The sequence below is a fragment of the Patagioenas fasciata genome, chromosome 1 (assembly GCF_037038585.1).
Source record: "Patagioenas fasciata isolate bPatFas1 chromosome 1, bPatFas1.hap1, whole genome shotgun sequence".
NCBI classification, from domain to species: Eukaryota; Metazoa; Chordata; class Aves; order Columbiformes; family Columbidae; genus Patagioenas; species Patagioenas fasciata.
The window spans coordinates 149,648,311-149,674,076 of record NC_092520.1 but is presented as its reverse complement, the minus strand read 5'-3'; the positions used below and the strand labels follow the sequence as shown (position 1 = coordinate 149,674,076).

The window sequence follows — 25,766 nt, the reverse complement described above, 5'->3', positions numbered from 1 at the left end:
GATTATGAAACATGATGGGGAAATCAAGCAGCTTGAAGAGATGATGTTTTCTGGTTTCTATGGAGTAAAATTAGAAGAAAAGAGCAACTGCTTGCTGTAGTGGTCTGGTTAAAGTAAGCAGAGGCAGCATAGTAACAGTGAGTATGATACTAAGATACAGCAAACATAGTGTAGGAAGTGCTGAGAACAAATCCAGTCTATTTTAGATACAAGTTCTAAGTTAAATGCAAGTGCTTTTCAGCAAAAAGGACTAGTGATTATGAGATCTTCCTGAAAACGGAAACCTTCTTTCAGTAAAGCAACAGTGTCCATAGGTTTATCAAGCCTCCACATGTTGAATAAACCAACTAAATTGATGGCTGTGGGAATACAGTCCCATTGGGGAAGAGATATGCCTTAGTCCTGGGGATTTGCCTATGGAGGGACAAACACCATGAGCTGAAATCACCTGGTTCAGAATAGCAAGAACAGTTCGCATCCTGTGATGTGAGGACTGCTCATCCCTGAGGATCACTCACAGATGCAGGAGGTTGTCACAGATGGAACCACTTTACCGAGGCATGTGGATCAGATTCAAATAAAACCCTGGATGTTGTTGACCAGCATGTGACAGAACGATCACACTGATCCCGGCAAGGTTCCTAGTGATGTAGTTAGTGCTAACAATGCCCAAGAAATAAAAAGATTGGGTCCCAGCCAAGCATTGAGTAATATCTCATTGGATCCAGATGTTCCTGTTGCTAGATAGAAGTTTGGCGCACTTAATCCAGCAAAACATTCTCCAAACTCAGGCCTCTGCTCTCAGTGCAGATGTGAGTGTCTGTTGAGTGAAAAGCTTAACATGCTAGTTTATGCACACTGCAAAGCACATAGAACATTAACAAAATGTGAATCCAAACAATATGCCAGGCAACCAGCACCAGTTCATGTTTTGAGCTCCTCAAACTGATGTTATTTAGAGATCCATCTGAGAACGTGCAACCTGGCATCCTGGAAGAACGTGCAGTAAGGTTCAGAGGCAATGGGTTATTTTTGTGATTTTTGTTTTTAATCTTGCTTTCATGAGCTGAGAAATATTATACTTGCTTCCTGTCATTTTATGAAAAAAGAATTTGGTTGTGCGGTAAATACAGGGATGATTGTTCAGCTCGTAGGACCTGCAGATTTGATTAACTGTCACTGAAATGCTCTAAATCAGAGACTCCTTGAAAATTTGAGAATTAAATGAATGATGGTGTTTGCCTGTCCTAAAGGATGGTGGCCCTGGGTTCCTTCAATGTTCAGGATGCAGATTCAGAGGGGCAGGTATGGATCTCCTTGTACAGACGTCTCAGTCAATCATGAGTCCCAGCAAGAACGTGTTTTTCACAAGCCTCTGTGGCATTACCTCAAGACTGCTGTGATATATAGAACCGGGCACATGAAATGCATAGAAAACCTGGAGCTGTGGGCAGAGATGATCAACTAGTAGCGCATTTTTTCACAGATGGAATATCACTTGAAGACTTCTGTTCTTCTGCATTACAAAACTGAATCACGAAAGAGTGTATATATTGACTCAAAGGAGGGCTTGCAGTGACAGGTGCTTTGGATGTTGCTTTATTCAGATGGAGTATATCAAGGTGGATCCAGAGGAAATCTTTTTGAATCATTACTCGAATCATAAGGATTATCCAAGGGCAGAGTGAAAGTGATTATACTGTACAGGGAAATTGTATGCTTGTTCTTAGTAGGATCTCCTCTAATGCAGAAATTGCTATAGCTGTGGCAGAGCCTGTGACCCTGCTCAGGGATGGTGGGCTTTAGGTGGATTTTGCATCAATTCATTTTGCATGGATGGGCAGGAATGAGAAGTAGATCATCTCACATCATTACATACTGTGGTTCCTCCAGAGATGAGCTTTAGTTCTCTAGTGTGTAACTGCCCAAGCTGAGAAGAAAGCCATAGGGTAGCACTCAGGTGAAGTGTGCTGATGTGAATCCTCACTCAGGACATCTACACAGAAAAAACTCGAAGGAGCAACATTCCTTTTTTGGCCTAGCATGATAAAACAGACTGAACAGCTTTTTCCAAGGTGGTCAGTAAGTCTTGAAGGTGTTACAGCAATACGAAGGGACTAATGACACTGCTTGGAATTGCTGGGAAGGCTGCATCAGCCCTTGATATTGGGTTGCTTGTGTGGAAAACACAGACCACAGTATGTTATTGTTGTGGCATGCTACAGCAATTAGCCTGAACAGTGCTGAAAGTACCCCAGTAATCCCCAAATTGAATGTTATATTTACCAGACATGGAGTCCCTGAAAGGATTTGCAGATACTGGCTTGCAGTGTTCCCTCAAGGGACATGGTTCCTTTGCTAGGAGAAGGGATTTCAACCCTACCTGAGTAACTCTGTGTTGCTCATGGGACTAGGGGTGTAAAAAGCAAGAGTTTAAAGATCCTGTTTTGGTCTGAGTCCTTGGTGGCAAGTCTGAGACATGCTGCCCTGCTCTGCCTTAAGTCCCATCCATGTTGGGTATCTGGACAAGGGTCAGCCAGAGGCAGCGGCTGTAAGTTGCTGCAGTGCGGAGTGGGGGGCACAAGCCCTTTGCCAGTGTCTGCCCTGAATGGGGGAGCCCCAGTGTTGCCCCTGCTGGACCCTTGGCAGCAATCACATTTCAGGGTGTATCTACCTCTTATCTGCACACCTCTTCAACCTTGCCACTAAATGTTGAAGAGAAGAGACTTTCTGTGTGCAACTTGGGCCTCTGTTGAGGATAGGGTTGTGCAGATGGGTACTGGGGGCAGCTCCTTCACTGTTGCACGTGGATATTGCGCTGCTGGCTTCAGTAGGGTTACTCTGACTCCAACCTGGTGACAGCCTGGCTTGGGGTCTTGATCACTTCTAGGACCAGAAAGGTTTGTCTGGCTCCAGACATGCTGTGGCATGTTATGAGTTTCCTCAGCACACATTGAAATTCATATCTTTCTGCTGCGGATGACAGGAAGGTGCTTGGGGAGGCAGCCTGACCCATCTGCTACCACTGCCCCTGTCCCTCAGCCCAGGGGTCGGTGCTGTGCTGCCGGCCGGTGCTGCACGCTCTGGCCCTTGCTGCTCGCTCATGCTTGAACTTCATCTTCCTCACAGGTGGTGTATTTCACAGCCACGTTCCCATACCTCATGCTGGTCGTTCTGCTGATCAGGGGAGTCTCCCTGCCTGGAGCATCCCAGGGAATCCTGTTTTACCTTTATCCAGACCTCAGTCGCCTTGGGGATCCCCAGGTAAGGTGGAGGGGGGACTGAATGGCTGAGCTGTGCTTGCATGGATGCCTGTGGCTGTCCTCTCTCCCTCCTTTTCCTTTTCTCACTCTCTTTCTTCCAATTTCTTCTTTCTCTCTCCTCTTTTTTCCTTTGTGGGCGTAAGTCAGGGCTGTCATATTGATGTATACTCTGACGGTCCCTGCACTGTCTTGTCCTCAGCTTTCATCTGTCCTGTTACCATATTTTCTAGTCTGAGTTGGGTCTGAATTGCCCAGGGGCATGGGCAGTAGGATTTAACCCTTCATCACGAGTGGTGACAGCTGAACCCACCCATTTCTCAGGAAGACTCTGCTGCTGCGAAGGCAGCCAGTGCGTGGGGTGCTGCTCTGCGCCGTGGTGGCAGCTCGCGGGGACGAGCCAGGCTCCTGGCATGCTTGCTCCAGCTTCTCTAGGCAGCATGTTGGGTGTGTGGATGGTGGGAGCCACGGCACACTGCAGCACTACCCCAGGATCCAGCTGCCCTCCTCGCCTCCCCGGCCCCTGTGAGAAATTCCTGCCCGTCTGACGGGAGGGTCAGCGCCCAACTGCTACTTTTAATCTCTTTGGGACAAGTTCTTCCACATTAAATCCTGGCTCCAGCTGAGCTGCTGTACCAGCCTTTGTGTGAAGGTGTTTCCAAAGTAGATTAAAGGGTCCCTGCCTGGAAAATAGGCCAGCAAAACCCTTCGTAACCCTATTAACTCTTCCTGCTCTAGGCCCAGTGCTGCCTTGGTTATTAATTTTGCAAATGAGGGGGGATAATTGCTGGGGGAGGAATGGCTCCAGCTGATCCTATTCTCCCTGACGGAGGAGAGAGGACCCTATGGGAGGGGAGTAGCAGTGTGTGGCATCCCCAGGTCCCACCTGTGCCACCGGTGCTGCGCAGCTCTGTGCAAGTCAGTTTGACTTATGGCTTCTGAGCTGGGGAGCTAAACATGAACGTTCAGTTTCCAGCTTCAGTCAGGCTTTTATTACAGGAAGGACTCAAAATTCCTGCTCAGCTTTCTCAGACTTGCTCTCTGGTCAAGGCTGTGCCTGGGCAAGGAGTGAAAAGCCCCACTTACAGTGCTGGCTGCTTTCCTGCACTCTCGGTTTGCCTGTGGACAGGAGGTGGATAGGACAGCTGTTCCTCGGTGTGGAAGTGCAGCAAGGCTTGGAAGGGGGTGAGGACAGGCCTGTGTTTGCAGTGTTTGTGGCTCCATTTGTGCCAATGATCTGTGAGAGACCTCCGAAGAGAAATAACACATTCAAAGGGTGCTCACTCACTTACAAAAAGTCCTGTTGCTACTGTGGCTGTGTCACCCAGGGGACTGAATTAAACCACTTCAGGCATAGCATGGTTTTGCTGGTACTAGCTGTGTCCTCATTAGGTCCGTCCTGGCAAGCTTTTCCAATTACAGCCTGAGTTTTAGAAGCACAGCTTCCTCCCAGCCTGGAAAATACTAATGCGCTGGTGGAAAGGCAGAGTAACCCTTCAGAGTAAGGGGATGGCTTATCCTCCATGGTGGGAGGAATACTCGCTCCTTCCCGGCTCCATCCTTCCCTGATGAATGCTTCAATTCTGTGGGAGAAAAGCAGCAGCTGGTATTAGCAGCTGCCTTCCTCCAGCATACTTTAGCCATCCTACCAAACCAAGCAGCAGGGATCCAGGTTTCTGTTGTACTTACCCATCAGAGAGGGAAGGAAAGGGTTAGTGCCCCAAGCCCCAACACTTGCCAACTGTGCCCCCCTCTCTCTGCGCAGGGACAGCGTGAGTCCTGCCAGCCCATCGAGGCCAAGTCGATTACAATAGATTTGCACTCAGAGGATGGTGAGCTGTGATTGTTTACCTGCAATCCTGCACTGCCTGGAAAAATGGAAGATTATTTAGTGCCTGGGAAGGGATTCTGGAAATTAAAAAAAAAAAAAAAAAAGAATTAAAAATACCTGCTGCAATCTGAGCCTTATGATAAGACATCTCAAAGGGAGGTTTAAGCAAAGGGCAAACAACATACAAGAGGACAACATCAAAACTCATTTGAAGTATATGAAAAACTAGGTGAAAAGAGGGGATGAATTATTTAGCAGATTCTACCAGGGGAGCAGCAGCAGCTGAGATGTGATTAGGTGTCAGAATATCAGACTGGTGTGTGGAAATCATTGCTTTTCACCTGCCAGATGACCTTGAACAGAACTGGGAAACCTTGCCTACGAGAGCTCGGGCTAGCTGATTGATTATGGTCTCTTCTGGCCATGATGTCTGCAATGCCCTAAATCTTCCTGCACCTTCATCTTCCAAATCTATGAAATGTTTATAATTAAAGTGTTGAATAAAATGCATTTGATAGGTAGGTCAGACTATACAGAGAAACTGCCAAATGAAAGTTTAGAATAATGAAGTCCGGTTCTGCTCATACACAAACAGATAACAGCAAAACCACCCAAGAGATAATCCATTTTAAACTGTATGCCCTCACACTAAAAAATCTGAAAAGCAATCCCATAGTTTGCTTTTTATTTGGATAATACTTAGTATTATAATAGTAGCATTTCTAGGCCAAATTTTTCCCCCCCCCTTCTCCTTGACCACATTTTCTGTGCTTCATGAGGGTCCTACTTATTTGATGGTGCAGAATGTGTTTTAACTGAAATGGGGTCTCGGGGTCATTCACCATTTCCACTTTTGATCACTGTGACCTTTACAATTACTTTTGTGGCAATTTTATCAATTGTTTATTCCACTATATAATGCTGGAAATTTATGGATATGATTAGGAGAGAGATGCACAGTGTGACCAGGAGCGGGAAGATGAAATGAGAGAAATTCAGAGCAGAAAAAAGGTTTAAGTGTGGGGAACTTGTCATTAGAAGAACTTTTCTCAGGCCCTGGCAGGCTCTTCATCGCTTGATGCTTTCATGCTATGACCAGGGACCATTTTAATAGACAGATTCAAAGAGAGTTCTGATGAGCTTGATGCAGAAGTGCCGGCTGCGTGTTTGGGTTTACTTTAAAAAGGAGAAACGTAATGGTTTCCTTCCACTCTGGTATCGAGTCTCAAGCAACTTTAGCTAAATTTTGCTTGATTTAATGAGTGAGGGTGGAGAAGGAGTTAAATGCAGCAGCCTCTGTGCATATCTCCTTCTGGAAAAGCAGCAAATGTTTCTGCAAAGCTCTCTCCCTTGTTTTCCTCTTGAAATTTCCAGAAAACCCACCACCTTGCTGTATGTGTTTGTACTTCATCCAGTCTTTACGTAAAGGCAGAACTTTCTTCGATGGGCCCAGCCTTGCTGAAGGCCCTGGTGGGTTCTGTGCCTCTGGTCTTGGGGCAGGGAAGCACCATCGGTGTCCCAGACACCTGACCCTGCACAGCACCATGCTGACTTGCTCTGCACAGCTAAATTCAGAGCATTTACCTTCATCCCACCACTGCTTCTTGTTGTTTCCCTCTCTCATCTGCATGGCTTTTCAAATAACTTTGCCTACATCCCTCTCATTTTCTTTCACCCATTTCCCCGGTGGTTGCTTTTTGGAGCAGCATTTGTCCCTGCAGAGCCTGCACAGGCTTCTGCTTACCGATGGATGGATGTGGCAGGAAGGGGAGGCAAGAGATACAGATGTCCCCAGCTCTTTGGGGGGCTGCCTGCTGTGGCTGTGACCGGAGATGGAGGCTGCTGGGGTCACAGTATCACAGAATCACAGTATGTTTGGGATTGGAAGGGACCTCAAAAGATCATCTAGTCCAATCTCCCTGCTGGAGCAGGAATGCCTAGGTGAGGTCGCACAGGAATGTGTCCAGGCGGGCTTTGAATGTCTCCAGGGAAGGAGACTCCACAACCTCCCTGGGCAGCCTGTTCCAATGCTCTGGCACCCTCACTGAGAAGAAGTTCTTTCTCAAATTTAAGTGGAACCTCTTGTGTTCCAGCTTGATCCCATTGCCCCTTGTCCTATCATTGTTTGCCACTGAGAAGAGCCTGACTCCATCCTCGTGGCACTCACCCATGGTTTGTGCCAGAGCAACTCCTACTGCAAGACTGTGCTGAGGATAAGCCCTTTGGGCCACCTCAGGGAGGATGAGAGATGTGTGCATCTTGCAGGGCTGTGACCTATTGGGTTAACCATGGGCCTCAATAGCCATGCTGGGGAAGAGCCCCTGGACTCTCTCCAAATTCAAGCCCCTCCTGCTGCTCCTCCATGGCCAGCGAGAGCTGCTGCTTCCCAGCAAGAGGGGAGGGCAACTGTGGGCCTGCTAAATATTATTTGTTCCCCTTATTTATTTTTTTACCAGCAAGCCTTTAGCTCGACCCCGTGCACACAGTTTGTGCTGTTGCTGGCCCCCCACTTTCCCTTTCTGAAGACGAGCATGTTTGTTTTCATGATGGAGGGCAACCCGCTGGGTCTGTACGTGGCTGTGTGCACTGGTGGAGCTGCGGCCATCACCATGTGCTTGCTCATCACAGCCTCACACCCTGGCTCAGGACCCCATGTCCCCCAGCCCTGGCAGAGGGTCTGTGGAGGGTCTGCAAGCCCAGGCACCACTGCTGGCCTTTTCTGGGGGGCAGAGGGCAGACACTGGGCAGGATGGAGGGAGTGTTGGCAGCTCCTACACATGTTGGACAATCTCGGGGCTGCTGTCCTCTCCTCCACCTTGCTGGAGTAGTTGCATCCGCATGGGGTGAACCACAGCTGTATTTAACTTGCAGGGCTTCCTCCTCCTCCTCCTCCTCCTTCGACTCTCACCAGCCCTCCTGGTGTGGGATGCAGGTGGCTGGCCAGCTACAGACACACAGACCTGCTGAGTGTGATCTCAGTGCTGACATAGCAAGAAGGAAAAAAGCTGTCTTTCTGTCCACTTGCAAGCAGCTGGGCAAGGAGGACCATAAAGCCCATCTTCCTGGGCAGCAAGGACTATCCCTCAGAGTATCCTTCACCCCTCCACACCACCCTGGGGCAGGCAGCTATGCTCTTTGAGATGAACCAGAAACTTGTTTGCTTTCTTGTGGTGTTTAAAGAAATCCCAGCACGGGGCAGGCCCTCCTGGGTGTAAAACATCTCTGTAGGTTTGAAGGTGCACTGAGGCGTGTGGGTTACATGAGGTCAGTGCTCACTGGTGGGGCATTGCGGGGGCCTTCAGTGCAGTCACAAGGAGGATAACTGTGGAACAAAGACCCAATCTTTGATTCCTAAGGAGCTCAATCACAAAATCACAGAATGGTTGGGGTTGGAAGGGACTTCTGAGATCATCTAGTCCAACCCACCTGCTAAAGCAGGTTCACCCAGAGCAGATCACATAGGAATGTATCCAGGTGGGTTTTGAATGTCTCCAGAGAAAGAGACTCCATAGCTTCTCTGGGTAGCCTGTTCCAGTCACCCTCAAAGTAAATAAATTTCTCCTCATATTCAGATGGAACCTCCTGTGCTTCAGTCTGTGCCCACTGCCAGTCATCCTATCACTGGGCACCACTGAGAAGAGTCTGGTCCCATCCTCTTGACACTCGTCTTTGAGATATTTATAAACATTGATGAGATCCCCTCTCAGCCTTCTCTTCTCCAGGCTGAACAGACCCAAATCTTGCAGTCTCTCCTCCAAGAAAGATGCTCCAAACCCCCAATCATCTACATAGCCCTTTGCTGGACTCCCTCCAGTTATTCCTTCTCCTTCTTAAACTGGAGAGCAGCACTACAGATGCGGCCCCACCAGGGCAGAGTAGAAGGGGAGGACAGCCTCTCTCAACCTGCTGGTCATGCTTTTCCTAGTACACCAAGGATATATTTTCCAAGCTGCTGGGGCTTGGATCTGGGAGTGTGATGCTTGGCTGAGTGTAGGGCAGGCAAAAGGAACCAGGAATGCTTTATGGAAACATCAGTGGCTCGTTACCACCCTCCTGGGGTGAATGGGGATGAAGGAAAACATTGGCTTGGGCTGTGCAGCATGGTGGTGGGCTCTTTGCAGCCGGGTCCCAGGGCTGCACAGCCCTGCGCTGTTGCAGTGCTGCAGGCCATGGATTGGGTCTTTGGGCTGGGGCCTGTTGGCTGGTCCTGAATGAAGGCGGAAGGCAATAATCTGGAAATGGTGCCCTAGGCGTCTTGAGGTGAAATCTAAGGAATCAGGATCTTCACTTTAAAGGCTGGGCTGAAGTGATGAGTTTGTGTGGTGCAGCGGGTGGCTGGTGGGTAGTGCCAGTGCCGTGGGCTGAGCTGTGATGCCAAGTGTGAAAGAAATGCTGGTTGAACTGCAATTGAAGACTTGGGTGGTTTTTGCTCTCTGCTCTGCATTATGCCAAGAGTGACCCTCCACGCAGCATGTACTCACTCTGTGCTATATCATCTCTGCTTGCTGATGGGGACCATTCAGCACTTCTCAGCATGGCACCTGTATTTGATGTGTGAGATGCACTGGGGTTCAATAACATTTTGCTCAAAAACAGTCTTTACTGTTATTTGTAAGTGCTTTTAGATCTTCCTAAGGAAGGATCAGTTTTAGTACAGGGAGATATTAAATTCCAGTACACGTAATAAAGTGAATATTGCTGAGAAAATTAAGGGGTGAAGGAATACCTCCACTTGCAGGTTATAACCATCTTGGATAACTGCAGCTCAGGTGTGAATACTTTGCCTAAAAACAGAGAGTAGGAGTTTATTACAAACTGGAGTAAACAACATGTTCAAAGAAATTGAATTATGAATTAAATAAAGCAGATGGTTTATTTAAACTGCAGACAACGATTGAATCAGAATACCCATGCTGCCAATGTGCCAGCGAAATCTGAACAGGATCAACTTTACCACCCTCTTTAGGAGCAGGGGCCAGAGAACAGCAATGTGCTCCTACCTGCAGGGGAAAGAGAGCCCTGCCTGACCCCAGCGAGCACCTTCAGTCAAAGTGGAAATATTAAAATAATGAGGGGCTATTGATCAGCAGCACAGGAGGGAAAGAGGGATCCTGGTAGAGGTGAAAAAAACACTTCTCTGAGTCACTGCAGTGAGAGAAATGAGCACAGGCAGCGGATTGGGAAGAGAAGCTGTGGGTTGCTATTTTCTGAAGAGCATGGTCTGTGCAGCCCCCATGAGCCCATGGCACTGTGTGGGCAGCGGTGCTTCTCATGAGGGGCTTGAGGAGGAGGCTGGGACAGAGGTGGGCTGAAGTCCCTTCTGACCCCAGTGATTCTGCAGCCCTGGGACTTGCTGCCACTGCTCGGCTCTATCACTAGTGGGTCAGGGCTGGCCACGGCATCAGTCTTGTTGCAGTCTCTCCTCATTTGGGAACTGCCAGAGGGCTGGGAAGGACATAAAGCTGGTTTGGTCTTTGCCCTAAGAGCAGCAGTAACCTTTTAAAGTGGGAAATAAAAGTGCATGCAGCCTGAACTGGTGCTCACAATCATGCTGACTGAGCAGGATCATAAACTCTGCAAGCTAGGTTTAGCTTTATTTACACTGCTTCAGCCACAGGCTGCCTTGCTTCAAATGGGAGCATACATATGTAAAGGCCGGTCCTATAGTCCCTAAAGACATCCCTTTGGGGCTGGGCTCCCACAGCCTGCACCCCATGGGTGTTGTGTTGGGAAGAGAGGGAGCCTGTGTGCCCCATGCTTATCTCTGCTGCACAGTCACGGGTATTGCTGAATTTTAGAAATGAGCCAGTTCATGAACCACAGAGCTAATGAAGCTTGGTGTCTTGATACTTGACTTCTACCACAGCTGGTAAAGCATCAGTTCTTTTCCTACCCTTGGGATATTTCCCATGCCTCCTGCCTCCTCCCATGCCTCCTGTGATTTATCTGATATTTAACACTGGTTGACTCCTCCTCCCTGTAGCTTTCTGCTCAGTAGCGATGCTGAGTTCCTGTCTTTTTCCTGTTCCCTGGCTGATGTGAAGTTCATTGGTAGTTGATATCTTTGAAGTTTCTATGAACTGTTAAAACTGGTTGAAACTTGTCAGCTGGATCCAAAGTTACGGCAAGTGTGGGGTAGGCAGTTTGATGGCAGAAGACTTGTGATTTTGACAAACTGAACTACAAGGGCTCCAAAAGCCTCAGAAGGTGGGATTCTAGCAATGAACAGTAAAACAAAAAGCAAGCCTACTGAAGTTTCCACCTGGATCTGTGCAAAGATGCTTTAATTATGGACACAGAGGTGTTGGCTGGTCCAGCTCACCTTGATGCCTTGCTGTGCCAAAAAACCAACTAAAAAGCAGAAGCTGTGCCCTGACTGCCCACAAGAACAGTGAGGCTTTAAGAATCAATTATAAAAATGGCTTTGATTTCCTCCAGTCTTTTTGAAATGCAAAACTGAACTCTTGCTCTCTGAACCTGCCTACCCACTCTACTCCTCCAAAAATAGTAAAATAAACCCAGGTTAATTACTTTTTCAATTTCCCAGTGCCCAGAGATAGCTACCCCAGTCCTATCTCATCATCTGTCCCTTCCCATGCTACAAATCAGATCTTTGATCTGACTCCCTGGCAAGATGGTCAGGGAGAGCAGTTTCACCCAATCTAGCTCTAACAGGGCTTTGCTTTCTCTCCCCATGGACTGTGCTGCTGGGTCTTGCAGCAGTGGGCAGGGAGAGCATTTGTTCTGTGCAGCTGTCCCTTGAGCTAAAACAGAGGGTTTTTTTCCAGAAAATCAGAGCTAATGGGTTCATAACATCCCTTCATAAGTCACATCAGCCTGGGAAGGAGAAGAGGTAAAGACTAAAGAAAACCTTTCACCACACAGTTGCTTTTTGGCCAGTATGGAAGAGGAAAGGCAGAAATGTGCATTGGTGAGGATGGCCTGAGGAGCAGGGGTAGTTGGGCAGATGCTGCCCAGCTGACCATTGGCTCAGGACATGAGGTCTTGGCTGACAGGTACAGGTGTGATTCGGAGTCATCAGAACTGCTGTGGTACTTTCCCTTGACTTCTGTTCTTCTCAGAGGGGATCCTGGGGCAAGGCTGGTGTTTGTCTGAGGGCTTACCAGCACTACTACTCTGGGAAAGAAGTGTATAGCCAAATGAAGACTTCTCTCATTAAAGCTGTCCCAGTAATGCTTTTCTTCTGCTTTTCTTTCCCGACTAGCTTCTCTTTTGTCTCTAGAATGTGGCTGCCCTTCAGCACTAGTTGAATGACTGTGTTATTTCTGTTTTATAAACCCCTTAGGAGGAAAGACCTTAGAATACAGAGGGTTTACTTAATAATCTTTGTCATTGCTTCATTCCTTACTGTTGGTTCCTGCTTTTGCTGTTCTCTGCAAAAGGCAGTGGTTGCATTGGTGACTGAACACAGCTAGGCTTTCAGATAAAATTTGGCATTGACAAATGTCAACCTCGGAGCACTGGTTCATGTTATTGCCAGTGAGAGGGAAGCGGAGTTCAAAGGTGTCTCATGGGACTAACAGCCTTCTTACATTTTCTTTTAAGAGATGTCTTTTGGAAACAACTCTGTTTATTTCTAGTACTCCTCTTCTCCTCAGTTAATATTAAGTTTTGGAGCCTCTAAACTAGGTCTTGGAGAGAAGGGCCACCACCAGAAGCTGTGTGTACCCATGCTACCCAGTGGGAGACCAGCCTTATCCGAATCAAGTCTCCCTTCTCTGCTGGTAGAGGGCTCCTTCAGCTCTTGTGGAAAGTGTTCATCTGATCTCTTGTGGCCAGGAGGCTCTGGAGAGTCACAGGGATCTGCAGATTTGTCCAAGGAAGAAAGAGATGATAATGATCAGCTATACATGCTGTGGGTTTGCAAGGGTCCTGGTGCATCCCTTCCCCCTGCGTGCCTCACTGAGCACTGTAATTCCTGGCGCTGTATAACCTGCCCCTAGAAAAGCCTTGTCTAAATCCTGGGTATTGCTGACCTCCTGATCCCCAGCCTTTCTGTTGGTTACAGCAGCCCTTGGGATTTCTGCCTCTTTGCACCTGTGCAGTGTCTGTGCTGGTCTTGTCTTCTCACCTGTGTTTGCATCTCCCTTGCAGGTCTGGATGGATGCAGGCACTCAAATCTTCTTTTCGTATGCAATTTGTCTGGGATGCCTGACAGCTCTGGGCAGCTATAACAAATACCATAACAACTGCTACAGGTAACTGGAGCACGAGGCTGCTGCCTAGAGCCTTCCCCTCCCTGGACATCAGTGCACATAAGCTGGTGAACTCCTGGAGGCTACTGGCCTTTTGAAGTGTCATGTTTTCTGTTTCTATTCAAGGTGTAAGAAAACTCTTTGAGGTGTCTTCTCCCCAAATCCAGTTCTCTGTGCTTTCTAGCCAAAGGAACTTTCTCTCCCTGCCATGGGTGATAAATCCCTCTTCCCCACCAGCTGGGACCCAGCGAAGTCTGATCCTCTTCACTAGCTTTGTGTCCCCAGCCCACACCACAACCTCCCCTACTACATGGGTGCATGAGTAGCCATAGGGGAAGCAGAGCTGTGAGATCTAATGGCTCTAGACTGGAGTCCTTTCACCTTGTGATTTATCCTTCCTAGGTTCATTTGGACCTAGTGTCTTGCACAGTTGTCAGTGCTCTGGGTTCCTATGTGCTATCTATGGTCCACACATAAGCCTGTAGATAGGACTTCTGTTTCTTGCACGCTCTCCCCATTCTGGACTGCCTTTGAACAGAAACGAGCCAAGTTGTCATATAGAATCAGGCTGCCAAGTTGAAGTGGTCAGGTGAAAATAAACTCATTGTGCTGTAGATGTAGATCTGGAGCTGCATTCCCAGGGGTAAAAGGCTAGTGCGAGTGGAAGAGACCACCTCTAGGTAAAACTACCCACCTCTCTTCCCACCCTTTCTCTACTAACTGTGTTGCTCCTGGCGCTGGGTTCACCTCCCTTCTTTTAAATTCAAAACTGTGGTTGTTGACATTAAAGGTCCAGGCAGACCATGGGCTTCATGGTCCTTGCTTGGAATCTTTCTCTCTCTTGACCTTAGGAGAAGTTCACTCCTGCTTTAGGGATGCCTCTCCAACAGCAGCTGCATTGGGACTCCTCCTCCTTTTCATGTCCATTCTCCTAGATGCAGTTTTGAGATAAAAAGCTGTAGGAAAAGAAGAGATAATGGATTGGTCTCTGGCCTGCTGCATGTCCTTGAACACAAGCTCTTTGCATCTGCATGCTAGATGTGTAGCACGGAGATAATGACAGGCTGCTTAGCAGGAAGGTTGTAAAGAGCTTCTGGCGCTGCCCCTGAGAGTGCTACAGAAAGTGGAGAGACGTCTGTTCATACATGGACCCTTTACGCTATTTGGATTTGCTAGGGAAATAGTTCTTAGATTTGGTGTCAAACCTTTGACTAGTTTGTTCCCAGGCATGGACCCAGTTTTAAGGGGTCGTAAAATACTGGCCCAAGTTGCCCAGAGAGGTGGTAGATGCCCCATCCCTGGAGACATTCAAGGCCAGGCTGGGTGAGACTCTGAGCAACTTGATCTAGTTGAAGATGTCCCTGCTCATGGCAGGGGGTTGGACTAACATGACCTTTGAATGCAGGTTCCAACCTAAACCATTCTATGATTTTATAATTAATGAGTTGGTCCTGCGCTCTGCAGCCTTGATTTGTGTTAGGAAGACAGGACCAGGCTTTAATAGGCCAGAGGACCACAAGCATGGTGCCCCACTCAGCTATCCCAGGCCAGGCGTAACCTTTGGTGACCTGGAAGAGGAAAGGATGCAGGCAGGAGGGACCATTGTTCATGTGGCAGCAGCCCAAGATGGCACCAAATGGCACAGAGCATTTCTTGTTTTCTGGGAGAGTAAGGGGTATCATCAGGGCTCCTATTCATGTGAAAACACAGAGAGACCTCTTTGCTCTGGCCATTCTGCAGATGTTAACATCCACCATGACACCTCTTCCCACCTGCCAGGTAGGACTGGGGAGTACCTCCCAGCCCAAGCCTTTCTGGGAAGGGTTTGACCCGTCATGCATACATTCAAGGGAAAGAGGGAGAAACACCTGGAAGGAAGAGGAGCTATTTGAAATAAATGAGAATTTGTATAAAATGGCTTTGAACATTATTTGAATGGAGAGCAGGCAGTTTATAGCAATCAGAAAAATTAGGTTCTGGCTTGGGCTTCCCACTGGGTTAGCTGAACTTGGTGGAGTGTGACCCTCCTTACTAGCCAGGAGATTCATGGGGACTCACCCCATGGGCCTCTTTCAGTCTCTACAGCCTCAGAAACCAGGTGAAAGGGCAGGATAGTGGTGTTAGGTGCTGTGCAGTCCTTGACAATGTGAAGAGCTGTGCTTTGGAAGGAATAATCTGAATTTGTACAGCACAGGGCCTCTGCATGAACTGTTCTCTCTCTCTCTAGAAAAGGTTGCAGGCCATGAATAGACTTAGTTAATGTGCAGGGAGGAGCATGAAGCCCCTAAAATGTGAGATACCTAATGACTGATACAGAAAATCACACTGGATTTGCAGAGTAGGATTTAATAAAGTCAGAATGGGCAATGAAATGCCAGAAGGGCTGTATTCAGTTTGGTTCAGAATATCCTGGAAAGATGCTGCAAATGTTATTGTTGTCCCCAGGGTTGCATTCAGAAGAGGACTGGGGAGACTGGAGCGTGAAAAGGAATTGGATAGATAAGAGATGCTTAGTTTAAAGCATAGATGGATGAGAATGAGATGAAACAAAGACAAAAGGGAGTAGATCAGAGAAAATAAATTGGATGGTGCTGTTCATCTTTTTCTCATAATGTGAGGACCAGGAGATATCTGGGAACCAAGGAGATTGTCACTGGTCTGAGAAATCTATTAAGGAAAAAAAAAAAACAACAACAATATGCCCCCTTCTCAGCCAAAAATAATCTCCCGTACTCTCTGCTACAGGAGGGACCAGGGGAGAGAGAGAGGAAACAAGACAAAAATCAGGCATTTAGATGTTTAACAAGACTACCTCATGAACAAGGAGCTTAGGTGAGGAATGCATCTTTATGCTGTCCTTGGAGAAGGCTTTCCCTGGGGGGCTCCTGCTGTGTTGCCCACCCTGGGACATCCTCCTGCAGCTCCTGGTACTGAGCTGATCTGTGGGGTGCTGAGAGAGAGGCCCTCCTGTGGTCAGAGTAGCTGGGGTGGAAGAGTGGATGTTGCCTTGCGGGGGGCTGCCCTGGGGTGTGGGTCATACCTGGACCCCCACCTGGCTGATGCTGTGCCCCCTCCTCCCAGGGACTGCGTGGCCCTCTGCTTCCTCAACAGTGGCACCAGCTTCGTGGCCGGCTTTGCCATCTTCTCTATCTTGGGATTCATGGCAGAGGAGCAGGGCGTACCCATCGCTGAGGTGGCTGAGTCAGGTGAGTGGGGACCATGGTGGATGGGGCTGCAGGGGAGCTGCTGCTTAACCCCCGCAGCGACAGGGGCATGCCTGGAGGGGTACCCACCTTGTGCCAAGCAGTGTTGCAGCTGCAGGTTTCCATCCTGGTGGGCAGCTCTGCTCTCTGCCTCCAAGAACCAGGGAGAGATGAATGCACACACACTAAATATTAAGATGTAATGGCCATGTCTTGAGGTCACTCTAAGCTTCCTCTAAGGGCAAGTGTTAGGCAGTTGCTGTCAGTGGTGGAGGTGAGGTGCCTGCATTATGTACACCCAGGCTAGTGCTATGCTCCTTGGGGCTCGGAGGCTTTCCCCAGCTCCCAGCTTTCATGACAGCAATCCAGCCAGAGCTTTCTGCATCCCCCTTCTCTCCCTGTTGGGCTCCTCCACCCCTTCAGGAACCTGGGTTTCAGGCACAGCACTGGTATAACTGGAACGAGAGGCTGCATGGCTGCAGGCTGTGCTTTGGCTTGGTGGCTGCCCCAGGCAGCTCTGTACCAGCTGTACACTGCCATGTATCCCTGCAAACATCCAAGGCAGGGCTGGATGGGGCTCTGAGCAACCTGATCTAGTTGAAGATGTTCCTGCTCATGGCAGGGGGTTTGGACTAGATAACCTTAAAAGGTCCCTTCCAACCCAAACTATTCTATGATTCTATGCTGTTGCCCACTCTGAAAGACCCTCTCCCTGCAGGGCCTGGCCTGGCATTCATCGCCTACCCTCGGGCTGTGGTCATGCTGCCTTTCTCCCCGCTCTGGGCATGTTTCTTCTTCCTGATGGTGGTTTTGCTGGGACTGGACAGCCAGGTAAGGGTGGAGGTGCAGGGTAATCCTCTGCCAAACAAAAGCCAGTGTCTCCTCAGGACAGGCTTGAACTTGGGCTGGGGAACCGGTCAGGGTGGGCTAACGGAGATGGGATCTCTGCTCTTTGCAGTTTGTCTGCGTGGAGAGCCTCGTCACAGCTATTGTGGACATGTACCCCACCATCTTCCGCAAGAAGAATCGCCGGGAAACCCTCATCCTGCTGGTCTCGATCCTCTCCTTTCTGGTCGGGTTGGTGATGCTCACAGAGGTATTTTGGGCTCAGACCCCTTGCATGGTGCTTGCTGGGTCTGAGTGCTCCCCTGGCAGAGGTGGGGGTCTGGTGGGTGGTCGGGTCTGTGCTGGGGCTGGGGGCTTGCCAGTGAGCCCCATCCTACTGCACAGTGCCTGGGGGAAGCTGCCCTTCCATCCCCATGGCGTTTGTATTTTCCCTTCCAGCCCTCACGCTCTGTGCCAGTCACAGTCCTGATGCTTCTCCTGCCAAGACTGATAATTTGAGCTCTGGACAGCCCATATTTTGGCAGCGAAACACCCAGGCTGCCTGCCTCAGGGCCCACAGTGACAGGTGCTTGCAAAACTGCATACACAGCTTCTTCCCTCTGCAAATTAGGGGGCTGAAGTAAATCAGATGCATTGTGTCTCTTAAGGGGATTTCCACCCTCGCTTCCAGCTACAAGAGTTGCTTTGGTTTTGTTTATCTTCTAAAATATCCCCATGATCCCTGGCAGTCACTGCCCTGCCCTGGAATGAAGGGTTGTAGAGACTCCCGAGAGCAGGGTGGCTGCATGTCTCCATCAGGCCTTGAGCACAAGGAACAAGGCCTTTGCTGTTGGCTAAATCCCTGCCCCGGGGAGAGAGAGAAAGATGCCTGCAGCTCTGGGGTAGATGTGGAGATTATTTCCTGCTGTGGCTGGGGCTCCTTGCCTGTGCCTGATTCCTCTCCCCTTTCTCCCTCCCCATCTTGCCTTGCTGCCCGCTTGGCCCTTCCCAGGGTGGGATGTATGTCTTCCAGCTCTTTGATTACTATGCTGCCAGTGGTATGTGCCTGCTCTTTGTGGCCATCTTCGAGACCCTCTGCATTGCCTGGGTCTATGGTGAGTATAAACTGGGCAGGGGGTCCCCAGCTCTGGTCTCTCAGACTCTCGCTTGGTCCATCCTCAAAATGCTGGTCTGTGGCTCATCTTGGCAATTGCTTCACAGTGCAAGGCAGACCTTTAAACCCTTGCTTTGGAGCCTCTGGACACAGCTGATGGGGGCTTCCTCACAGCAACTCCCTGGGGGATCTGCTTGGCAGACATCCCCAGTATGTTCCTATGCACCCCTGCTTTTGAGTTCCTCCTTCTTTGTTGACTTGGAGCTGGCTGGGAAATCTTTGCCTGACCTGTGTATAGAGGAGTCTGAGATCCTCGAGCATTTTTGAGGGCCATCTCTCAACCTTGACATTCACAAGGCACAGGGAAAACCTGGTTTCAGGTCCCAGCCTGGGAGATGCTGAGGGCCTGGCCCTGCTTGACCCACTGGGCTGTTCTGGGATGGAGGGAATGCTAGTCCAGGGCAAAGACTAAAGCTGTTCACACTCCTGGTGAGCTCCCAAACAGGGCTGTCAGCTATGCTGAGGTTACTGCCTCACCTTCTGGGAACCACTCAAACAGTGATGATGCAGGACTCTGGACATGTCGACTCTGCTGCTCTCCTTCCCTGGCAGCAGCAAGGCATCCTTCCTCTTTTCTGTAGGTGCTGAGCGTTTCTATGATAACATTGAAGATATGATTGGCTATCGGCCGTGGTCCATCATCAAATACTGTTGGCTTTTCATCACCCCAGCGGTTTGCATGGTGAGGGCTCCCAGGAAGAGGGGCTGTGAGGAGGAAGATGAGCGGAGCTGGGCACCTCTGAGATATAGATACCTGCGTTATATACAGAGGGATGTGCATTTGTATGGGGGTTTTGTGGCCTGTACTATGGGAGCCTGTTGTTCTATGTGTTTGTGGCTTTGGAGGCCAGGTGTGGGGATAAACAATGGGGAGAGGGACGCTGCCTTGCAGTGACAGAGGCATCTGCTGGTGGGGTGAGCTCCTTGCTGCCTTGCCCAGTGCTGCACATGAGGGCTGTCCCAGCAAAGCTGGCTTGACTGGTGCCTCCTCAGTTGCTGTTCTGAGAGCTCTTTGTTACCATGAGACTCTGTGCAGGTGTGGACTCACCAGGAACAACTATTATGACTAACGGTGTTGATTTTCTTGCTCTTTTTGTCTTGGTCTCTTCCACCTTTCCAGGCAACCTTCCTGTTTTCTCTGATCAAATACACCCCACTGACCTACAACAAGAAGTATGTGTACCCATGGTGGGGAGACACCCTGGGCTGGCTGTTGGCCCTCTCCTCCATGGTGTGCATCCCTCTCTGGATCATCTACAAACTCTCCAGCATCAAAGGTTCCCTCAGAGAGGTGAGGCTGGTGCTCTGGGACTGGGGCATGGGCTGTGCTGCCATGTTGAAGTCCAGCCTTGCAAGGGGATCATTTGTGTGTTGCAAGTTAATTAGCAGGGAGCCTAGAATAAATCAATTTAATGAGTCCATTGCTATAACAGGCTTGTTTTTTTTAAAGTTCTGCCTGCTTGAAGGGCTGCTTCAAGCTGGCTGTGGCCTCTTGTTGCCCTTTGCTTATTGCTTCTGTCTCTTTGCAAGCACCATTAGGAATAAGTTCATTAGGTAGATGATCTCCAGTGCCTCAAGTCAGTTTGAAGGCCACCCTTGTCTGAGGCTGGGGTACTTGCTCCAAGAAAGCTCCAGATCCCATAAGTGTTGTGGACAGCTATGTGTCAGTGCCCTGGGCCTGTCCAGCTCCCCATAGAAAGCAGGCCCTTACACACCTGCTGTCCCAGTTAAAGACAAACTCATGGAGGGAATCACCTAGAGTACTTGGGAACCGTCCTTTCTTTGGACTGCTTTCTAGCCCTGGCCTGGAGCAAACGGAGGATGGAGTTTTCCTACTGTGTCTCATGTCTCTCATGTGCTCAGTGCTTGTCTTGGGACAGGTTGTTCAAATATGAGTTTGTCCCCTCAGTTTCTGCAGTGCCGACTGTCCTTATCTGGCAACATGCCTGGCATTTAGGGACCAGACCTGCAGCCCTGGCTGGCTGAATGATATCCATGTCTGGAAGGGGAGGGCCCAGGTCACCTTTTGTCTTTGTGGCTGCGTTCAATGCCTGCCTTTGCTTTCCAGAGGCTTCGCCAACTCACCTGCCCACTTGAGGACTTGCCTTCCAGGCCAGGCACGGGACAGCCCCTTCCTTCCACCAGAGCTGGCCTCTTGATGATGACAGAGCTTGAATCTCATTGCTAGGAGCAGTGGTGGCTCTCCTTTCCCCCAGAACGGTTTCTATACAGCCTTTACCACCTGTTGGATAATGCAAGGATACTTCGTTTGCCAAGGAGAGAGGAATTTCTGGGCTGAGCTCCCTTCTCTGGAAGATTTGAGGGGCTGAGGAAGAGGCTGCCATGGAGATGGTCTGCATGGAGTTAACGATGCACCTTAATCCTCTCCCTGGAGAGGGCTCTTAAGGGGCAGATCAAGCACCCGTGTTCCTGAGCATCCCAGCCTTCTGCTGGGCAGAAAGGAAGGACTGATCCTGGAGTGGAGAGTGTCAGAGAGTCTCAGAGATGTGGCTCCAGTGTGGACTTTGGGAGCTTCTCCATTCCATTAAATCTTTGGTTTTGCCCACTAGATCCGCTCTGTCTCAGTTTTGTCTCAACAGGACCTCTTGCTCACAGCATGTTAGGCTGGATGTGTGCTGGGCATCCAGGTCTGGATCTCTGTTGCACGGACACATCCGTGTGGGAGGGTGGCCAGAGGACAGGAAGCTTGGCCTGAGTAGGAAGGGAAAAAAGGGAACACTATTTTGGGGCCCCCCATAAGGACTGTGGTACCTGGTTGAAGGGGATAGTGCAATGCCTTCTGCTGGAGCCATTGCCAGCTCCTAGCCCAAAATAGTCATCTGGCTGATGAGTCACTGGGCTATTCCCTGGGTCTGAGAGAAGCGTGTGGGTTTGTGTTTTCTTTGTCCAAGGGAAGGATCACGGGTAACTCTCCCTCATCTCTGCAGGTCTATGTCTTTTTTGTGCTGACTGCCTTCCAGGTGCTCTAGAGCCACTCATTTTGGTTTTCTGCCTAGGGAAGAAGGGCTGCGTGAAGTGGGATCTGCATGTTATGTCAACAAACAGGGCCCCTCGTTTCCAGGCTGTTTGGGTAAAAAAATAAATCAAAGGGCTTGTGTTTTAAGTGCTGTAGCCCCAGTATCCGAGGAGGGCAGCCAAAGGACAAGTAACCCCGGGAAGCTGGACGGTTCCCAGAAAACCCTGAAGGAAAACGCAGACCGGGCAGAACTGAGCCAGGGACCGGAGGCGCTCGGCTTCCTGAAGCGCACACGGACACGGGTGGTCACCGCGCTACGGCCAAGGCTTGCAGTGGAAGAGGCACATGAAAGCAATCCGCGCCACTAGCCACGAGGTGGCCCCAGGACCTCACCGACGGCCGCAACGCGGGGCCGGCTCCCGGCGAGCGGGCTAGGGGTGGCGGGGTCCCCCCTCTCTCTACTTGGGGAGAGCCTCTGGGCTGGGTGGCTGTTTTCTCCTAGGGGGAGGGGTTTTCTCCGGGGTCACGATGACCTGGGCATTTCCCCCCACCGTTTCCTCTTGAGGTTTTCTCCACGGACAACTGCCTCTTGTAGGGAACAGTGACCTCAGTTGCGGCAAGCACCGATTTAGGTCCCCAAGGACCTATAGGCAGTGGCAAGTTATTTGGCTTTTCTTGGGCTTAGTTTTCCCCCGGTTTAGTGTTGTTGGAGCCTGGTGACCTGAGATGGGAGGCAGGTCGATGCTGGAAAGGGGTCATGAGCTTTCACTCACAGAGGCTGTGAGCACCAAATACTGGGGGGATTGCTGCTGGGAGGGTTTCTGGCAGTACAGATTTAACCTCTAGCAGGGAGAGCCCACTGATATGTGGTCCTCCGAGGCTTCATTGGCTCAGTTCCAGAGTGCCTGTGGAAACCTCATCTCATTTCCAGCCCATTTTCCCTTTTCCCAGCTGATTTCCCACAGGAACTCTGAATGTGCGGGTTCTTTTGCTAGGCTGCATGTGCAACCATGGGTGAACCTCTACCCTGTCATAAGCCCTGCACCTTCCATGTCTAAATCTCAGCCACCAGCTTTCTGAATGCCTCCCTCGCCGCCTCTGGGAATGCTGAAAGTATAGGACCAAGGAGCAGGTAACGGCTGAACTGGCTGTCACTGTTTTCCTGGGCAGCCTCAAAGTCTCAGAGCTCCAGATTCCTCAGCTGCCACAGCGCTTCATGGTGCTCTTGTCTGAGCTGAGAGCAGGAAAGAGTGTAGAAACCTGGGGAAAGTCCCTTTTGAAAGAGATCCACACTGTGATGGAGGATGGAGCCACCCAGCTGCTCTGCCACTTGGATTTGGTACTGGTTGGTAGAAATTGCTTACAGAAATAAGTGAACAGAGTTCAACACAGAAGATTTTTTTTTTTCTGTTGGCCTTTTTGTGTGAATCATATTAGAAGCTCCAGCAACAGATATTTTCATTAATGTCGTTCTAATCTTAAACAAAATTATGCTTCCATTTTCCAGTAATATCTGTAGGAGGTTTGGTCCATTGGGTAGGTGTTTTAAACCTAATAGAAAATATTAATTGTCCACAGCTATCTCCAAAGTATGGTTGATGTAGAAAGTCTGCTCAGCTGCATGTAGGCAAAGTGGGAGTCTGCTGCAAGGCGTGTGACTGGCTTTGTTTCAAAATAGTCTGGTGTCCAGTAAATTGGGCATGTGGTTTATTGATTTGGTTATATATAAGCCAGGAAACCTCCCAAGCCTGTGTTATTACATGACCCAATTGCTGTAAAGCTTTGGATGAGCTAAGCAGGTCAGATAAGCAAGAAAACCAAAGGTTTTGTTGGACATTCTTAAATAAAATGTCTTATTTCTGATAGCAGTTAAGAACCTATGACTCCTCACTTGAAATATGAATCAAGTACATTCTGTATTGCTCACTGAGAAGACTGACGGACTAAACCTCAAATTAGTATGTTTGAAACTTCCAGACATGACATTTTTCACAGCACATTTAAAACGCCATGGTTAGAGGGAATTTTGGTGAAATTTGGAATATGGTGATTCTGGCATAGGGTGATTGTTCATGATTTGGAACATGGTGAAAGGGATTTTCATTGCATTCAATAATTCAATGCAATTCAAGAACTCCTCTTCTTGCAGTCTGTGGAATTTGCCCCTAGTTATACCTTCTCCAGCTGGGGACATGCTGATGTCCCTCTAGACAGGAGGTGTGTTGTTGGAAATTTCCCGCCTTGAGAATCCAAAATCTACAACTTAGCCTGAAAATTCAACCCATGAGTTTCAGGAAAATAGGGATGAGATTTAAGACTACCCACTCCGAAGCAGTTTCAAATGAGAAGTTCTCATAAGAATAAATAAGTCCCTGAGATTCTGCCCCAGGTTGTTAGTGCTTGGAAAAGATGACTGATGTTTCTATCCACCTGTCTGAGAAAACCAGGTTCTGCTTTTCCCATACTGCGATGCTTGTGTCAGTGCTGCCTGTGGAGGAATCTCAGCCCACTGATCGGGAGCTGCTATTGATGCTGTTGTCCTCCTCCACCGATGGAGATGCCCATGTAGGGCAGGGGAGACACTTCAGATCTTGGGGACAGACCCATGGACCTGTGGAAGAGGTTACCTCTGCTCCTGTGGAGACCATCCCAGATCCTGAGGCTCCCAGCATGTTCAAACAGATACCTGGAGATGTCCTTTTCCTTCTGCCACTAGTGATATACAAGACAGTTTCCCATGGTTGTTGAAGAATCATGTAGCGTGAGTTGCCTTGCCCATTTCGGTGACAAAGAAGGTATGTGTGTTGGGAGAAGACAGGCCATGGTGCATAAATTGAGAGAACAGAATAAGATTGACATTTTAACATAATCCTGTGAAACAGAGATCCCCAAATAATCTGTTAAGTGTGCCCTACAGGCCAGTGCAAATGAGCATATCCCTCAGAGCAGGGTGTTTGGCTGAGCCCTTGTCTTCTAATGTGGTTAGCAGCCTGCAGGATGGGGATCTGCATGGTGCAGATAAGGGAAGCGAGCGTGGGGGAGCACAAAGATGGATTTGGGAAGTCACCGCTTCTGAGATGTTACAAGTGACTTGGTTACCCCCTTCTCCATCCGACCTGTCCAGAGTCGAATCACTTTCAGCAGCAACATGCACTTCACTGTCCCTGCAGACTGACCATGTCTTTTAAGACCTTGTGCAGTGGAGGTGTTTGCTGTCACAATACACATCCCACAGCAATAGGCTGAGCTGCCCTGAGGATGCAAGGAGGGGAAGCAGGAGCAAAAAGACACGTACCCATGTGTCTTCTGCCTGCCTTTTTTCTGTGGTCCTCCATGGGCTCTGATCAACACCAAGCATTGTGGTTAGAGAGGCAGTTCAACAATGGATATCTCCTCAGCATTGCTAGTCCTCCCTCCTGACCACTTTTATTGCTGACACCGTGCTTCTAAGCCATTTGGCCTTGCCTCATCCTCTCCCACTCTGGGGATGCTGTGAAACAGGGGATGTCTCACCCTGCCCTTATTTCCAAAGGCAGAGGTTCCTGACAGCCTCTTCTTCTCTGGGAGGCCAGTGCAGGAGTGCTGCAGCGGCTGCTGGAGCCCATCATGGTTCTGTGGGTCCTTGTTAGTGCTTGTTACTTTGGTTATGTTCACTTGTGATTAGATGTGGTGTAGGAAGTCACAGGTTTACTTAATCAGAAATTAGCCATAAGCACGAAAAAATAAATTATACCAATGCCTAGGGGAAACTCCTCTGCAAACGTAGCGTTCAGTCAGGCAAGTTCCTGTCTACAATTACCTGAAAGAAGGTTGTAGTGAAGAGGGTGCTGGTGTCTCCTCCCAAGTAACAAGTGATAGGATGAGAGGAAATGGCCTCAAGTTGTACCAGGGGAGGCTTAGATTGGATATTAGGGAAAATTCCTTCACAGAAAGGGTCGTCAGGCATTGGAACAGGCTGCCCAGGGAAGTGGTGGAGTCACCATCCCTGGAGATGTTTAATAAGATGTAGAGAAGAGGCTTTAGGGACATGGTTTAGTGCCAGATTTAGGTTATGATTGGACTTGATGATCTTAAGAGTCTCTTCCAACCAAAATGATTCTATGATTCTGTGTGGTGAGTGCATTGACTCCAAGGCATGGGAGTACACTACAGCTCAGGGCTGCGTGCAGGACCTACCAGGGAGAAGGCTCCTGCCCCTTAGGCACAGCAATGGGGCTTCCTCTTGCCTTGGTTTTCCTGCCTACAAAGTTAGATGTCACCATCCCTCCCTTTGCAAAGCA

At 49.2% G+C, this 25,766-nt stretch overlaps 1 protein-coding gene across 4 annotated transcripts in view; it reads left to right on the top strand.

The window, feature by feature from the left end:
* The window catches only part of LOC136101813 (sodium- and chloride-dependent GABA transporter 2), a 32,636-nt gene extending 11,558 nt beyond the window's left edge, over window positions 1-21,078 (top strand). For 2 of the 4 annotated variants that reach the window (XM_071817413.1, XM_071817417.1), the window contains exons 7-15: window positions 3,130-3,264; window positions 13,207-13,310; window positions 16,389-16,513; window positions 17,229-17,341; window positions 17,469-17,606; window positions 18,348-18,450; window positions 19,091-19,191; window positions 19,630-19,800; window positions 20,578-21,078. In XM_071817413.1, the coding sequence (XP_071673514.1) occupies window positions 3,130-3,264; window positions 13,207-13,310; window positions 16,389-16,513; window positions 17,229-17,341; window positions 17,469-17,606; window positions 18,348-18,450; window positions 19,091-19,191; window positions 19,630-19,800; window positions 20,578-20,697 (1,110 nt within the window). In that variant the 3' untranslated portion in view covers window positions 20,698-21,078. The remainder of the gene's footprint in view (window positions 1-3,129; window positions 3,265-13,206; window positions 13,311-16,388; window positions 16,514-17,228; window positions 17,342-17,468; window positions 17,607-18,347; window positions 18,451-19,090; window positions 19,192-19,629; window positions 19,801-20,577) is intronic. The other 2 variants (XM_071817421.1, XM_071817425.1) reach the window with 2 other exon arrangements.
* Window positions 21,079-25,766: the final 4,688 nt, after the last annotated feature.